General features: G+C 49.2%; 1 protein-coding gene and 1 long non-coding RNA gene across 8 annotated transcripts in view; one reads left to right on the forward strand and one right to left on the reverse strand.

The window, feature by feature from the left end:
- Positions 1 to 1751: 1751 nt before the first annotated feature.
- The window catches only part of SLC39A14 (solute carrier family 39 member 14), a 28092-nt gene continuing 13619 nt past the window's right edge, over positions 1752 to 16224 (reverse strand). For all 7 annotated transcript variants that reach the window (XM_042840325.2, XM_065584564.1, XM_042840327.2 and 4 more), the window contains 6 exons: positions 11443 to 11612; positions 9648 to 9770; positions 8417 to 8602; positions 8024 to 8231; positions 6870 to 7054; positions 1752 to 6260 (listed from right to left, as the gene is read on the reverse strand). In XM_042840325.2, the coding sequence (XP_042696259.2) occupies positions 6114 to 6260; positions 6870 to 7054; positions 8024 to 8231; positions 8417 to 8602; positions 9648 to 9770; positions 11443 to 11612 (1019 nt within the window). In that variant the 3' untranslated portion in view covers positions 1752 to 6113. The remainder of the gene's footprint in view (positions 6261 to 6869; positions 7055 to 8023; positions 8232 to 8416; positions 8603 to 9647; positions 9771 to 11442; positions 11613 to 16224) is intronic.
- LOC135981555 (uncharacterized) lies at positions 10635 to 10925 on the forward strand. Its single transcript, XR_010598619.1, has 2 exons — positions 10635 to 10770; positions 10821 to 10925. It is a non-coding gene; the product is annotated as an uncharacterized LOC135981555 (long non-coding RNA).

Below are 16224 nucleotides of genomic sequence, written 5' to 3' on the forward strand. Positions count from 1 at the left end.
CTCCCCTGGGAACAGGGGGCTGGGGCTGCCCCCTTTGAGGACAGAGCTGCAGGAGACCCCTTAACCCAGCCTTATTTTTTCAAATAAGGCGCATCCGAAAGGGAAAGGCCTCATACCCACCGGGGCAGAGGCTTAAAGCATGGCACAGACCACAGGATTTTACATCCTACAGTGAAACATGGCAGGGAGAGGACACCCCTATGCACCCCTCCGCCCAGCTTTGTGCAGTAGTTTTCCTTTAACATGTATAGGGATTGCAATGTACACAGGACACTGCCTCTACCGCCACCCCTCTGTCCAACCACCAACGTTACATGCTAATACACAGTGCCTCCTCTCCACCCTAGAAATAACAGGCTGCAGTGTACTTAGAGCCATCATCCCTATCCACAGGGCTCTAGCTAGCCTCTCAAAAGGCAAAAAGAGACATCACACACTCAGAACACAGGGTTCCATTAACCTGACACACTATTTGAATGGTGTGCATTTAACAAAACAATAATATTAAGCTCACCTTCAAACAGGAAAAGGGGAATTGCAAGTACTTGTGTACAAGCAGAGTAATTGAGCGAGACTGACAAATTTAGAGAGAAAGGATAGGTAGCAGTGACTGAAACCAGAAGTTTGAGAATTATTGGTAAAGAGGCATCTATCTTTAGAGAAAACTTTAAAAATGGCTCATTGAAACAGTTGGAAAAAAGTCATTTTAAATTAGCAAAGAAGAGGGGTTCACTGTAGCAAAAATCGCAAAAGTTTCTGGGATTTACACTGAGCCAATACTCTGAGGTACAGAGTTGCTGACAGAAAAAATGGGCACGTGGGGAGCCATGATTTGAAAACAGTCAAGAAGCTCTGGTCTATGCCTAACAGAGCCACGTTAATACTGAAGAAACCTTACTGATCAACAGTCCAGATGAGCATACTTGATTCCTCAACTCAAACACTGCATTAGGAGGACAGCAGTAAGTCACATTTGTCCCAAAATTATTGTTCAGGGTTATTTATTGTAAGGGCAGCCAGGATAGTTCAAGGTTTGTTTGTTTAAACCTAGTAGGAAACAGTTGTTTTTAAATAAATATTCTATTGCTTTCAAACAAAGTTGTTACAACCAGGCTACTGCAGTTTTGGGCTACGGTACAAGAGCCTGGAATGTGACATTGAGTCGAAACTGACCATGCTCATTTAAAAAAAAAAAAAATAAAAGCAGCAAGAATGACACAGGCACCGCTGGCCCAGATTCGCTTCACGTGAACTAGAGTGAAATCCACCAGGCATCCCGAAGCCCCCTAGGGGACTCTAAAGTCCTAATAGGCAATTGGCTTGCTGCCCAAAGACAGTATTTTGAATGGACATCTCATTTTAAGAAGGTGAACACTTAGAAAGTGAAAATGTGAGAAAGGGGCACCACAAACCAAAGTATTCAACAGATCAAATGATGCATGAGTGGGCATCAGTGCCATCTTCTGTTTAAAACGCAGCACTGCACTTAAAGCCAGCGTCCGCACAAGCAGGGTAATCAGAAGTTATAGATGGAAAAGTCATATTACATCATCCAATGCAGCCCAGCCTTCTAATGTAGGATTGCTCCCTCCAGCCCACCCCCAAGTCCCCCTCACCCCCCAGTCTAGTTTTAAACATCTGAAGTAATGAAGCTTCAGTCTCTTCCCTAGGGAGACTATTCTGCAACCTTTCAGGCTATATACAGTACTGCCTTTAATCAGAATTCGATACCGCACAGAGCACACTTGCAATTCTCTTTCATTACAGAATAGATTTTAATTTATGGAATTTTACAAATAAACTTTACAGTTCACAAGACATAAGTTATGTTCTTTGTTTCAACAAGTATTTCTTATAACACCTGAGATATTAAAATACTGAGATGGAACTTGAGTTGCTAATCAGAGGTGTAAAGGGAAATATAAATAAAAACACTCACAAGCTCAGCTTTATGTCAATTTCCTTTCTCAGCCATCCCTCCAGTTCCTCCCACACACACCCTCCCTCCTTCCGGTTTGTACCATCCTGCACAAACGAGAGACAGGAGCCTCTTCCAGGCACCCCTTTTAATTAATGCATTGATTACCTGCTTCCCCCCGCTACACGTGTAGAGAATGTTTTTAGAGGGTTTCATAGGTAACTCTCTAACAGGAGCTCCATTCCTATGAAGGTCTTTGCACCCCCTGCAATTCACCCAAATTTCCAGCCTGCAAATTTCTTGATAAAGTCAGCTCCCAAGAACACTGACGGGAAACTAGAGAAAAGGACTAAGGATTTTCTCTGTTATCTTCAAGGTCTTGGAACAGCCCAGAGGAAATTACATATCAGTTCTTCTAGAGTTTTCTACCACCTGGAGCACAGCTTAGTTTCTAGTTTTGGTTTGTTACTAAGGACGATGGGGAGGGTGTTGTTCCAGGAGAGGGGCAGATTTCCCAGATGCTGGCAGTGCAGTGCCTCCTCTCCGTGTACCATTGAACCATCCTTGCCAGAGAGAGCTCTGACACTATGAAAAAGCTAAGCCATCTTCTCCCTTTTGGAATGCACTAGATCAGTGCTTCTCAAAGTCGGGACGACGCTTGTTCAGGGAAAGCCCCTGGCGGTCCGGGCCAGTCTGTTTACCTGCCGCGTCCGCAGGTTAGGCTCCCACTGGCCGCGGTTCGCTGCTCCAGGCCAATGGGGGCTACAGGAAGCGGCGCAGGACGAGGAACTTGCTGGCCACCCTTCCCGCAGCCCCCAGTGGCCTGGAGCCGTGATCGACCGAACTTGCAGACACGGCAGGTAAACAAACCGGCTCGGACCGCCAAGGGCTTTCCCTGAACAAGCGGCAGCCTGGCTTTGAGAAGCACTTCACTAGATGGCATGTGCTTTCTAAATACTTCCTAGAGAGAGAATAGGCATCCCAGACCTTTCCCCTTAAGACAGGGTTTAATCTCTCACTCTCAGACATTACTTAATTCAGATACAGCGCTGCGGCTCTCCTACCAGTGGTAGTGCATGCTTTTTGATCATAGGCAGTTTCCCTCTCAAGTACTGTTCCCAGAAGCTGGCCTCCTCACTGTTACAATGAGAACTTCTCCTGGTCAACTGCTGATGACAGAAGCTGGCCTGACCAAAAATTTTCCCGTGTGACTCACAGAAGAGTGCCATCCTATTCCATTCACCTCTCAACTGGGCAGCAGGAATCCCACAATGATGGTTTTCCCAGGGGAAAGGAGATGGTTCTGCTGCTTTCCAAAGGCCCCTATTCTAGTCTTTTTATAAACATGTCAAGGAAGGGTTTGGTGAAATGGAGTTGGCAAAGTTTGGGTGAACCCATATCAAGCATTCTTTGGTGAAGCACCATAAAAAGATGGTGTAAACTAACTAGGATTTAGGTCTGGGCCATAAAAGGCAAGAATGGCGTGGGGCAAAGACTTTCTCCTGGCTGTGGAGGAAGACAGCACGCCAGCTACCTAAGATACAGGCAGTAAACATGAGATACTATTGACAAGGTTGTAGTCCTTTGCCCAAGTTGACAGAGCTGCTCTGAAACTGTTTTTAAAATAGGATAGCCCAGTAGGCTATTATGGATAATTGGTCATGCGAACAAAAGTCTGTATTGCACAGGTACTACAGGATTCTACGCTGTTCAACATGTTTACAAGGACACTCAGTGCTATGAATGAGACAGGGACTATGGTTGCTGCCATATGTAAATGACACCCAGCTGTATCTCTCCATTAGGGCCAATCATGCTAGTGCAATGGAACAGATGACTGACAGCTACAGGAGACTGGGGTTTGATGTCCAGTCTTTACTGAGCAAGTTAAAGTTAAGCATTAGAAGGCAGTCAAAGCAAGTCATGATCCTGCTGGAGGTGCTGTGGCTGCCAGTTGTTGTCCCAGGTGGTTTTGGTTATGAGATCTATTCCTTTGGAGTTACTCCTATCTCAGCTTGCCCTCATTGAAGGGAGGCAGGCAGTGGGCCTGGGTGTAGCTGCCTAGCTCACATTTACCAAAGAGGGGCCTAAATCCTTGAGGTGTGGGGTGTAAAAGCATTGGATATGATAAGTAAACAGGCTTTTCACCTTTCTTCTGAAGGGGTGCTGGGGGAAACCATCAGGAATCGCTTCTGCTCAGCCTCTGCCATGAGGACAACATAACAGGGCAACACAACTTTGTGCGTCAACCATCAAGTTACAAGACAAGGTACTGGACAACAACTATTCCTTTACGCACCAGGCAGCCAATCATGCAGACGGAATGATCACAAGAGACAGAGTGGCAGCAACAAACTCGACACCCCTCACAGAAATAATAAGAATAATCATCATCCCTAGCTCTTATCTCGTGTTTTTCATCAGTAGATCTCACAGCACTTTACCATGGAGGTCAGCATCATTATCCCCATTTTTCAGATGGGGAAACTGAGGCACAGAAGGGGGGGGGGGGAGTGACTAGCCCAAGGTCACCCAACACGCTTGTAGCAGAGGCAGGAACTTCTGTTAGTCAGCAGCCATAAATTCACAATCATGGGAGGCAGAGTCTGGAACCTCATTCCCTGCCCAAGCTGAAGGGACCAAACATTAACAATAAGTTTGTTCACCTAGTGAATCGGAGGAAAGCTAGCCCAGAAGCAGAGCTCTGAAATGCCTTTAACTCCCTTCCCAACTCTTACTGCTACCCAGAGCTGGGTTCCAGTTCCACAGCCTGTGTTCCTGGGACCCTGTGCCCTGAAGAAACGTACAGTATTTTTAAAAAACCTTTAAACTCAGCAGTGTCAGTGTTTAAAACCAGATGTCCAATTCCAAGTGAACTTGGTCACAGTGTAAGGATCGCTCTCGCAGGAAGGCCTGAGAAACTGGCACCAGGACTTGTGTTCCACACCGCCCTGGTCTGACTGCAGCTGCCATGCTCTTCCCTTGCAATGGTGAGATCCTGCAGCAGCTGCGCTTCACGGCTCCGTTCCCTCTGCTCTCAAAGTGTCCCGAGTTAGGATGGAGGGATCTAAGCACTTTTCCTCTTTGTGGAGGGACTCCTGCAAGGGGCAGCGGTGTTTGGCTGTTCTACCTCCTGGAAGCCACCCAGAAGTGTCCATTACAGTAATTCTGACCACCAGATGCAACTGTATAGTTCATTAAACCCCTACAGGAGCAGCATAACTCCCCCCTTCCCCCTCCCGAAGCCAGTCTGACCGCATGTCAAACACTTCTCCTGCCCTGGTATCTTCAGTGCTGCCCATGCAGCCAGTGGGAAGAGACCAGAGCAGCAACAGCTGTGACTAGGAGAGCAGGGAAACCAAGGCTGCCTGCCCAGTTCAGTATCCACTACCTGTGCCAGGAAAGGATCGTTCCAGCACAGCAGCAGGATACGTTCTTGCTCATCCCTCTCCCTGTGCAACCTTCCCAGACCTCTTCATCTCGCTTTCACACTTCGCCCCTTTCCTCCAGCCCAGCGCACACTGCAGAGACGCTGGCAAGTGAAGCTTTTGGAGGAAAGAGAGCCACTCTCGACTCCATATTTAGGTCCAAAAGGCAGGCATGCTCCCCATGCTAAAGAGAAACACTGGCTACCTGCACAACCGGAGCATTGGAGGCTACAGGTAATGCATGTAAATACTGGGGCTGTCCTGGGACCCACGGCTGTTCCTATGCCTCACATTTCCATTGCCCGTGGAGGGATGGAGTACGAGGGATGAACTAGTACAAGCCTCAAGCACAGCGTCTGCCTTGGTAAAGTGGCCTCCCGTCCTGCACTGACACCACATCCATCCCCCATCCGCAGCCACCCGAAGAGGAAGGGAAGAAGTAATGTCCATGGTTGGAGCTCTCCGAAGGGGGCAATGCAGCCAGAGAGTCCATTCTCCTGATCCTCTCACACGTCCTTCCTAGGAGTCCCTTTGATGCAAGGAGAGTAGAGGAAGGGACGCTACACTGGATACAGGTCCTTGGGTCACTATAGATCTAGGGCCAGGAGCTTCATCAGCCCCCCTGAAATAAACGATACAAAGTCTATGGGATAGTTTTAAAAAAAATGCCTCTTTTCTGTAGTGCTTTTGCAACGCTGATGTCTCATACAGGTGCCGTCAGTCCGTGTGCTTGCGGGTGGGAAAGCCCAATCAAACCAGGCCGGTCCCTACCCTATCTGGATCTGGCCTGAGAACATGGTGAGCAGCAGCATGATAATGAATCCGGTCAGCAGCCCTGCGTTCTGGATAGCGAAGGCAATCAAGGCACTGCCGTTCCGCTCGTCCTCCTGGCTCACTTCATTCATCTCTGGGAACTGAGAAAAGAATTGGAAGGTTTCAGTTGTGGAAATTCTCCACCCTCCAGGCTCCCTGCGAATTGGCACCTGCACATCCCAGTGCTGTATCCCCACATCTCTTATTAGGCATTAATTTATATAGAGCTGTTCACAATCAAGGCCAAGTGTTCTTGATCTGACCCCGTCCAACCCTGCTAGGCTAAGATCTGATAAATTTACAGCTCAAAGTGGTCTGGCTATAGGCTAGTTACACATCCTCCATTTGGTGGGCACAAGGGAATAACCATCCTTCTGTACGCGATATTGTCACCGTTCTCCCCTCCGTACCCAGGGTTGCAGATACTCCTGACTTACACAGGCCAGTCAATACCCCGCCTCAAAAATCACCCAGAGGCCTCACTGTGAAAAGCGGGGCGGGAATCCTGGTGTACCGCACATGATGTTGCCGTTAGGCAAGTCCTCTTAGTTCCCAGAGCTCTGCATCCTCGAAGCTTTGCAGTGCAACAATAATCCTGACCCTGGCTCATCAGTGCTCATTGGGCAGTGGTCACTGCAGGAAAACAACAACCCTGCAATGCTCTCATCCCCTAGTCGGCAGCCCTCCATTACTCTTGGTTTGGGATTTACCATATCAGCCAATGCAATGTAGAGGAACATCCCACCAGCCAGAGCAAAGATCCAGTTGGCAGAGAAGTGGCTGCCAGCCAGGATCCCAAAGGCCAGTCCTAGGTAACAGCAGCAGGCCGAGATGAAGTTGAAGAAGAGCGCCTGCTGGATTGTCATTCCGGCATTTAGCAGGATGACGAAGTCACCTGCAAAAGGGAGGAAAATGTAAGGGGAGGAGGAGACAGACAGCTACACATGACCATCTATGGGATGGATGCATCAGCAAACTCCTGTCCAAATGCAGCATCCCACTGGAGAACAGCACTCAGCAATTAGGCCCCCTACTCACTGAGGTACTTAAGCACGTGCATAACTCGAGGCATGTGAGTAGCCCCACTGAAGTCAAAGTCAATGGGTCTCTTCAAATGCTTCAATGCTCAACCCTCTTGCTGAATCAAGGCCTCACATAAAATTAATAACAATGCCTTGCTCTTATAGAGCATCTTCATCCATAGACCTCAAAGTGCTTTAAAGAGTAGGGTATCATTATCCTGATTTACACCTGGGGAAACAGAAGTAAAGAGAGGGGAAGTGACTGGTCTAAGGTCACATAGTGAGCTGGCAGTAAAGGCAGGAATAGAACCCAGGTCCTCCTAAGCCTCAGAGCAGTGCCCTATCCACCGCACTACACTGCTTAAGAAGCCATCTTGTGTCAAGCCCCATCAAGGCAGTTAACTGCAAGAACAAGGTCACCCTCGCACAAAGGAACCAAAACTTTGCTACACTGACAGACTCGCCGATTCACCAGGTGCCCAAGGTCTACATCTACTTCCACGTATAACTCTCGACATTCAAACACAAAACAGATGTTTTACCAGCTGTCTCACAATCTACATTTAACCAAAAACTCCCCTGGTTTTCAGAACAGATTACACAATGTGATTCAGCAGCTTTCCTCCCCTGGTTTCACATACCACCCTCCACCACACGCACACACTTCTCTTGCATTGACTGAGAAGTTGGTACATTTTGTTGACGGTTGAAAGAAAATGGTGAAATAGGTTCAAGTTAAACAAGTGCTTTCACTCTTTCCTTAAGGACTTAAGCACATGCTTAAATACTTGGCTGGCTGGGGACCAAATGCAGTTAGGGTGCCCAGCTGAAGAGCCACATACCCAGCTCGTGGGGGAACTCCTCGCAGAGGATGGCCACGGAGGTGCTGATCCCTTGGAAGACAGACACGGTGAAGGAGGCACCGATGGCCAGGCCGTCGATGAAGTTGTGGAGCCCGTCACTCAGGGTGATCATCCAGGCCAGCGTGCCAATGTCAGAGTATCGCACCCCCTTCAGCCAGTAGCACGCACTTTGGGAAGCCTGCAGGTCCTGCAAGGGAGCACCCAAAGTCACATGTGAACCCCACTGGCTGGGTCACCAACCCACACCATACTGCGGACAACTCCATTTGTCTTACTGCGCTGCCCAGCGTCATGCCCATCTCTGCAGACTAAGCCAACGCCTCCAATCAACAGCTGTAACTGGTAACAACCCCAGGGAAGAGAAGCACTAACCTGGACAGACAGAGAGCCCACAATGATCTTCTCATCCACAGATGGGTTCTTGCACTCTAGCTCACTGGTTCTGTGAGGGATCATGTGATCCATGTCCCCATTCTGCAGTTTTTCAGTGACCCCTTCCTCCTGGTCCTTCTTGGAGGGGAGGGTCTCAGGGCTGTAGTGGCTGTGCCCATGATGGTGCTGGAAGGATACAGAGATTTACAGGCTTTAGCCACATGCAGCATGGATGCATGCAGTCACTTGTACATTTCCGGCTCAAACGCCTGGGGCATGCTGATTATTTTAGCTTGCCCACAAGCTAGAACAGGAAACCTCGCAGAGACAGCGATGCTGAAGCTGACTAAAACCACTAGGAAACTAGTCTCTTTGGTTATTAAAACCCAACATTGTGATTGTACATTTTCATAGCATCTTTCATCCCAGAGCACTTCCACCTCTGCTAACCGACTATACAAACTACACACACACGCACAAGTCACTACAGCTACTTCTGGGATGGCATGTGACAGCTTTTGGGGTGGATCAGGAGAAGGAAGAAACATACAGCATCATGCCCAACTGTCTCTTACTTCCCCCTTTTCTGTCAAAAATATCACCCTCCCCTAAATGTAAAAAGGGAACCATTGTTTGTTATACAAAGATCTAAGCCAGGGGTGGCCAACCTGTGACTCCGGAGCCACATACAGCTCTTCAGAAGTTAATATGTGGCTCCTTGTATACGGACCAGCTCCGGGGCTGGAGCTACAGGCGCCAACTTTCCAATGTGCTGGGGGATGCTCATTGCTCAACCCCTGGCTCTGCCACAGGCCCTGCCCCCACTCCACCCCTTCCTGCCCCTTCCCAAGCCTGCCATGCCCTCGCTCCTTCCCCCCAAGCCTCCTGCACGCCACGAAACAGCTGATTGGGAGGTGCGGGGAGGGGCTGATCGGCGGGAGGCGCTGGGAGCGGGGTGGTGGGAGCTGCTGGGGGGCTGCTGACTTAGTACTGTGGCTCTTTGGCAATGTACATTGGTAAATTCTGGCTCCTTTTCAGGCTCAGGTTGGCCACCCAGGATCTAAGCTTTTCTCTTCACACAGTATTTAAGAGTCAGTAAAGCAGGCAGCCTTTCCAGAGTGCACCTGTTTGAAAACTGCATCCGAGTAAGCCCACTGGGAAGCACCTTTCTGGCAGCGATACCATCTGGGAATGCCTAACCCGCTCCCCCATGGGACTAGCTCAACCTCACCTGATCTTTCTGCTTGAGAAGCATCTTCAGGATTTTCTCTGTGAAGAAGAACAAGTAAAAGCCCCCAAAGACCACTGCAGATTTGGAGACATAATGATCCTCCTTAGGGTTGAATCCAAAGGCCTGAAGACAAGGGGCAACAGAGAAAGGTTTGAGAACCATGAACTCCAGCAGCATCCCTTGTCTCCCCTACCCTTGTCTCTAGGAGCTCTCAGTACAGGGACAGCAGAACAGCACTTCAGTTAGTCTTTTCTCCCCCAATGAATGCTTCAGGGAAAGGCTTAACACACCTAATTGTGCAATACTACTGCATGCTAGAAGGGAATGTCTTCCTGACCCCAGACGTAATCAACTCATGCCCTGATGCATGAGAACTGTTAGCCCATCTCATTTTTATCTCAGACACAGTGCCACTGCAGATCCTACTCACATTAATCTAAAGTGTCTAATACCTCTATAAATCTCACTCAGCTACTCATCTTGATATCCTGTGGCTGTGAGTTCCACAGGTTAATTATAAAATGCCTTTGCTTTAAATCTATTGGTTTTTAAATTCACTGTCCCTCCTCTCACAAGTCAGGTGTGAATATAAACACAGGCAGGTGGGCCAATCAAATCTCTTGTATTAGCAAGCCCACTCCCAGAAAACATCTTTAGCTGACCTCTCCTCTTGAGCACAGAATCAGGAGAAGCAACTGCACCAACAATCACTTATCAGGCACCTGAGTAGGGGTTTTCTGGACAGTAACACTCCACCTTTCTCAGCTTATTCATTTCTTGTGTGCATAGGTGGTGTTTTCGGCAAGTATTTGCACATGGGCTTGGAGACCCTTTTATCTCAAAACCCAGACTGTCTAAACCACTTCTCACAATGAACTCACCAGTGAGACTATAGCCTGGAGCGTGTGCACTCTTGGCCAGCACGAACACTGAGCCTTATATAAAGGACGCGAGTGGCACCAACAGGCAGCTAAGATTCCCCTCAACATGGAGTCTTCTTTCCACCCCATCTGCTCTCTACCATAAAAGTGACCCAGTCAAGCCTGGCTTTGTTCACACATCAAAGCCACTTTCTTTATATGGCCTGAGAATGGCAAAGGCCTGGTCTACACTTAAAAGTTAGGTTGATATGGCCTGAGAATGGCAAAGGCCTGGTCTACACTTAAAAGTTAGGTTGCCATAACTCAGGTGTGAGGAGAAAAACAACAACCTACAGTTATGCTGACCTAATCCCCACGGTGGACGTAGGTAGGCCGATGGACAAATGCTTTTTTTTTTTTTAAAAACACAGCAACTATAGCTCAGGGAGATGGTCTTCCTACAGTAATGGAAAAACCCCTTCTCTTGGTGCAGCCTGCTTCTAAGATATGGGGTTATGCCAGCATAGCTATGGAGTCTCCGTAGTGTGGACGTACCCTAAGGCTTTGAGGTTCTCTGAACAGTGCTAGATTATGGCCAGACACCTCATCCTGGCAGGTAAGTAAATACCATCAGGGCCATTGGGCACACAGGCACTGAAAGGTGAGGTGAAAGTGACTTGTCCATGGTCACACAGTCAATGGCAATGCAGCTAGGAGCTTAACACAGTCATGCAGCAGAATTTAGCCTTGCTGATGGGCCTTAAATATTTCCAGCACCAGACACAGACACAGACCAGGTTTGACCATATCTTTGTCTCCCTGCAACAGTCACTCATGTTTCTCGTTAAGTTCCACCGGCTTCTCCTCAAACCAGCAGACAGACAGACAGACAGAGACACACACGCACACGACAGGCCCAAAGGCCCTCACCATACCTCGGGGATGAGCTGGAAGAGGGCATTGGAGTAGAGAGTTCCAATCGCCAGAGCTATGAAGTAGAGGAGCAGCCGCTTGTAAAAGGTCTTCTTCATGAAGGGCACTACGCTGGCTCCCACCAGGGAGCAGAGGGAGATGACGGTCACGCAGAGGAAACCGTAACCCCAGACTGCAGCGTGCGTGCCAACCCCACCCCAGTTACACCACAGAGGGCAGGAGAGTCCGGGGAAATCAACACAGGACAGCAAAGAAGTGAATCCACACCAGAGAGAGAGAGAGGGGGGAAGGGAGGAGAAAAGGGGACATTCATTAGTGATTTCATATCAATCTGGAATTGGTTCAGGGAGGCCAGAAGCAAACCTGGTACGAGATGGCTCTGGAACTCTGACATGCCGGCCCCCTTGGGGAGGGCAGGATCGCGGCTGTAATGCTACAGGGAATGTGAATCAGCGGAGCTGGCCCTGCAGCCCACACTGCAGGATGCAGCTGCTGTGACTAACTGCATCACAGACTGATGAGAGGATGGATTCTCTCCTTGGGGAAGCAGGGGTTTGGGTGAAGGAATGAAATTCCTCATCCTAACAAGGCTCTTACTTTACAATAAACACTCCAAGAATGGAGGTTAGCTTGTGGCAGGTGGACGTGAAGTGTATTTTGAAGAGAGAAATAAAATCAGGGTTCCACTCCCAAAACAGATTCACTTTCCCGGTGACCTTGTCAGGCTCCCAGTGGGCACATGCCATTCCCAAGGGCATAAGGCCCCTTTAAGGGGGGGGGGGGGTGAAGAAGAGTGTCAGAGTTCCAGCATCCTATGGAGCACTTCAGTTTTACAGCCAGCATCTCATACACTCCACCCTCATTGCACAGCAGAGCCTATTCACCCTGTGCATGCCTAGTGCACTCATCACTGGAGTATCTGGGCACCAGACAACATCAGAGAGGCCAAGCGCTCTGCCTGGGCTGTACGAGGCCCTTCCAGCCTAAGGGATTAACCTGTGTTTACGTTCCATGCCGTGGAAGTTCTCCTGCAACGTGCATCCCATGGGGGTGGAGTGTACGCCATCATTTTAGTTCCCATCAGATCAGGAAACAAGGCATTTTGTTTGGTTTTTAAGAGAAAAAAAATACAATAAAGTTACAGTTCTGGAGCTGAAAAATACCTCCCCAAGTCCCACAAACAAGGGGCTCCATCAGACTCTGGTTTAGAGATGTGGTAACAGCCCTTGCCAGCATGGGATATGCAGGAATACTGGGAGTTAGGTTGAGACCACCAAGCCTGGGAGACCCAACATGAAACGTACTAGCTTTGTTTTAGCTTGCAAGGGGCCGAGAGAAACAAGCACCAAACCTGCTGTTCCCAATTCCCTCTGCTTGCCAGCAGGCGGCTGACTGAAACAGCCAAGAGATCCTGCACTCTGGAGCACTGGCAAGGAAGGGTAATTAACGATTAGATACCCTGTCTTCTTCAGGGCAGTACAATGCACACACATATGCTGAATGCAAAGCAGCCCTGGGATCACGGTGGGAGGAGGACTCCAGTGAGAAGCTGAGATTTTATTTTAATTCCATGACTTCTAGGCTGAAAGTTTGAGGATCTGAATGGATTTGAAATCCCTAAGCACCTAGACCCTGCTCAGAAAATCCTGCTGCCAGAAAGCAGGATGCTGGAGGAATGTGTGTGTTTCCAACACCTGATTGTAAAGCACATGGGAATATTTATTTAGCTCCAGAATTGTGCAATTAAAACAAAAATTAGTTTGTAATGTATCTGACAAACCCATCAGGGCACCAGGAAACCTCACTTTGCATCGATCTTCCCAGGGGCTCTGCCACCTTTAATCAGCAAGACCGGGAGCCAGGAGAAAGCTGGGATCCCCGGCAGGAGGGGTTTCTTCAATTCCTTCTGTGCATTTTTACCCTCTGTTCCTTCCTTCCTTCCACACACCCTTCTTATGAGTCCCAGGAATGCCCCTACACCAGGCTCTGCCCATTAGACCAACGCTGACGCAGCACAGCTGCTGCCAACCCAGCACAGGAGTGCCCTGTCCTCTTAAAGCTCCCAGACACTGCCTGATGTACTTGCATATACTTGGTCTATGCTTAGTGCCACTCATCACAGGCAGGCTTTGGGAAGTCTCCCCTTTGGCAACTAAATGCTAACAGGAACACAAAGAGCAAGAGATCTTTATTACTACAATCTGTTACACGAGAAGAGAGATCTCACTGGAGCTAGGACCACCCATATTTCCAACCACTACAACCGGGGGGAGGAGAGGGGCTGTGTGACCACCCAGCAGGAGTCACATGGGGGAGGGAGCTATCTTCTCCCTCCCTCCAGACTTAGGATCCCTGCCAGCTGCACTGCAACTACAGGATATTGCTGTTCTCAGAGAGGCTGCAGGCAACCCCACAGGAAGGAAGGGAGGAAGCAAGCTAGGATGGCACAGGGCTCCTCATGCTGCCTGAACACCAAACGTTAACCCTGAAGAGACCATGCAATGTTTCCTGGTGCTCAGAGGAGCAGGAAGGACCTGGAAAGCCACTGGCAGGAAGCCAGCATGGAAGAGAAGTTTCCCTCGGCCTTGGCAATGGAGAAATGTTTGGCAGGGGCTGGGCTGTAAAGGCCAGTGGGAGAGTCAGCCCCTTGAGAGACAGAGAGAAGGGCAGGGTGTGTTCTACTGCACCTCTGGGATCATCTGGAAGAGCGCATTAGAGAACAGCGTCCCGATGGAGAGCGCGATGAAATAAGTGAGGACCCATCGGAAAAAGGCCTTGTTGGTGCAGGGCACGATGAAGACTCCAAGGAGGGAGGCCAGGTTAATCAGTGACACACTGAGAAAGCCAAAGCCCCACACTGCAGAACAAGAAGAAATGAGGGCTGGATTACAAAGGCTCTTTGGGGGTGGGGAGGGGCAGACGCCAGCAGCTCTGGATACAGCTGGGCAGGGAAGGCCAGGAGAGTCCGGCCTCACTGAGGAGGGGGCCTTGTTGTGACCAAGAATCACTCCCATCCGCTGTGCTACTTGGGATACTTTAACGGTGGGACAGTTACAGGACGGGGAGAGGGTGTGGAAATAAACCTGGTTAATGCGTCTCCATGTCTCTGAATTACTTTAAAGGGCACTGGGAGTAATTATGCTCCAGGCTACGTGCTCAGTTGTAGCCCATTAACAGGCTGGAAAAAGTGAGCCAGAGCCAGGAACGCCTGTGAGCAGGGGGGAGAATCGCAGGCATCAGAGATGGTCTAACAAGGAGTTCCTGAGACAATAACTGTGTGTTCCAATAGGGGGCGCTATCGTTCCAGAGGCCTGGGCCACTTTTGATTGTTACAGGTCCCCTGGCACTTTTGGAAAGTTAACCTAGGACTCTATTTTGATAAGCTCCTTTGGGGCAGTGTTTGCACAGCGCCTAGCACAACGGGGTTCATGGCTGGGCTCTGAGACACTACCACAATACAAACCACCAGCACCCTGGCATCCGTGGGAAATTCTAATCTGAGCAACTGCATGCTGCTTCCCTGAACTCTCCCGTAACTGCCGCGTGATGGATGGCGTGCTATTCTTTACAGTCTGTCCCACAGCGCTGCTGTGTGGCTACTGAGACAGCTGCCGGGGTCCACTCAGAGGTGGCAGTGGTTTCAGGGGTGTGCAAAATGCAATTCATGTAAACAGCTTGTAATGTGCTTTGGATGAAAGGGGCTATAGAAATCCCTGTTATTTATTAACCTGCAACCAGATCTGCTAGTGAAAGATAAAAAACAGGCCCTGCTGAGCTGAATTAACTTGGAACAAGTGTGAGAGAGAATGTGAGTGAGTGTGTGTGGCTGGGGTAGCAGGCACAAACACAGGTAATCAATCACTACTTTCTCACTGATAGACAGCACTGCCTCTGCTATAACTACGGAGCAAGAGAGCACTGACTGCTCTGGGAACTAAAGTCACATATCCCCCAGCAAATTCTCCACTGTGCATTGTCTATGGTCCAATTACTGCTCTCTCTCTGCCCTGCAGTGCCATTGGTAGGGAAGGCGAGGGCGGATTCAACAGGCTGCAAACATTAGTGCCTCTGCGTTTTCCATGGAATCTGCAAGAAAATTACACTGGGGAAAAGCCATCAATATTCCAAGCTACCCCTGGAAAGTTCACTTTCCACGGTTGTCACAAGAGAAATGTCTCTCCCCGCCGACCATGAAAAGTCTTTGCAATGACCTAAGGAAAGAGAAAATCCAGCCTTGCATATGCAGGGGTGGAGGGGTGATTTTACTGGAGTCCCTCTGCTTCCAAACAACTGCCCCAAAGCCATCACTAAGAGGACAGGCTTAATAGCTGTACGGTGCATTCTGACAGCATCTTTCATCCCAAAGCACTGCAATCTCAGACAAGCCTCCTGGGAGGCAGGTAAGGATTGCCACACAAATTAAAGATGGGAAAACGGAGATGTGGGGACATTTGATGTGACTTTCTGTAACGTAACACTGGGGGATGGCGACTCAGACCACCCTTCCCCTGCACTCTGCCATCTAGCATTAATTGGGCTAGCACCTAACAAGCAGCCCCATCACGACTGCCAGCCCGATTCCACATTCAACTCAGAAAGCACCTTCAAAGGGCTACTTGTTGGAAAGCTGTGGTTTAATGTAAAATAAGACCCCCGCTGCCTAGGATCTCTGTCCCCACAACTCCCCTGTGTAACAAAGGGCCTGTCTATATGGGGAATTAGTTCACACTGGGCTGACACGCACTAGCTGGTGCGTGGCACGTAAGTTGCACTAACAGCATGCA

The sequence above is a fragment of the Chrysemys picta genome, chromosome 2 (assembly GCF_011386835.1).
Source record: "Chrysemys picta bellii isolate R12L10 chromosome 2, ASM1138683v2, whole genome shotgun sequence".
In the NCBI taxonomy this organism is placed as follows: Eukaryota; Metazoa; Chordata; order Testudines; family Emydidae; genus Chrysemys; species Chrysemys picta.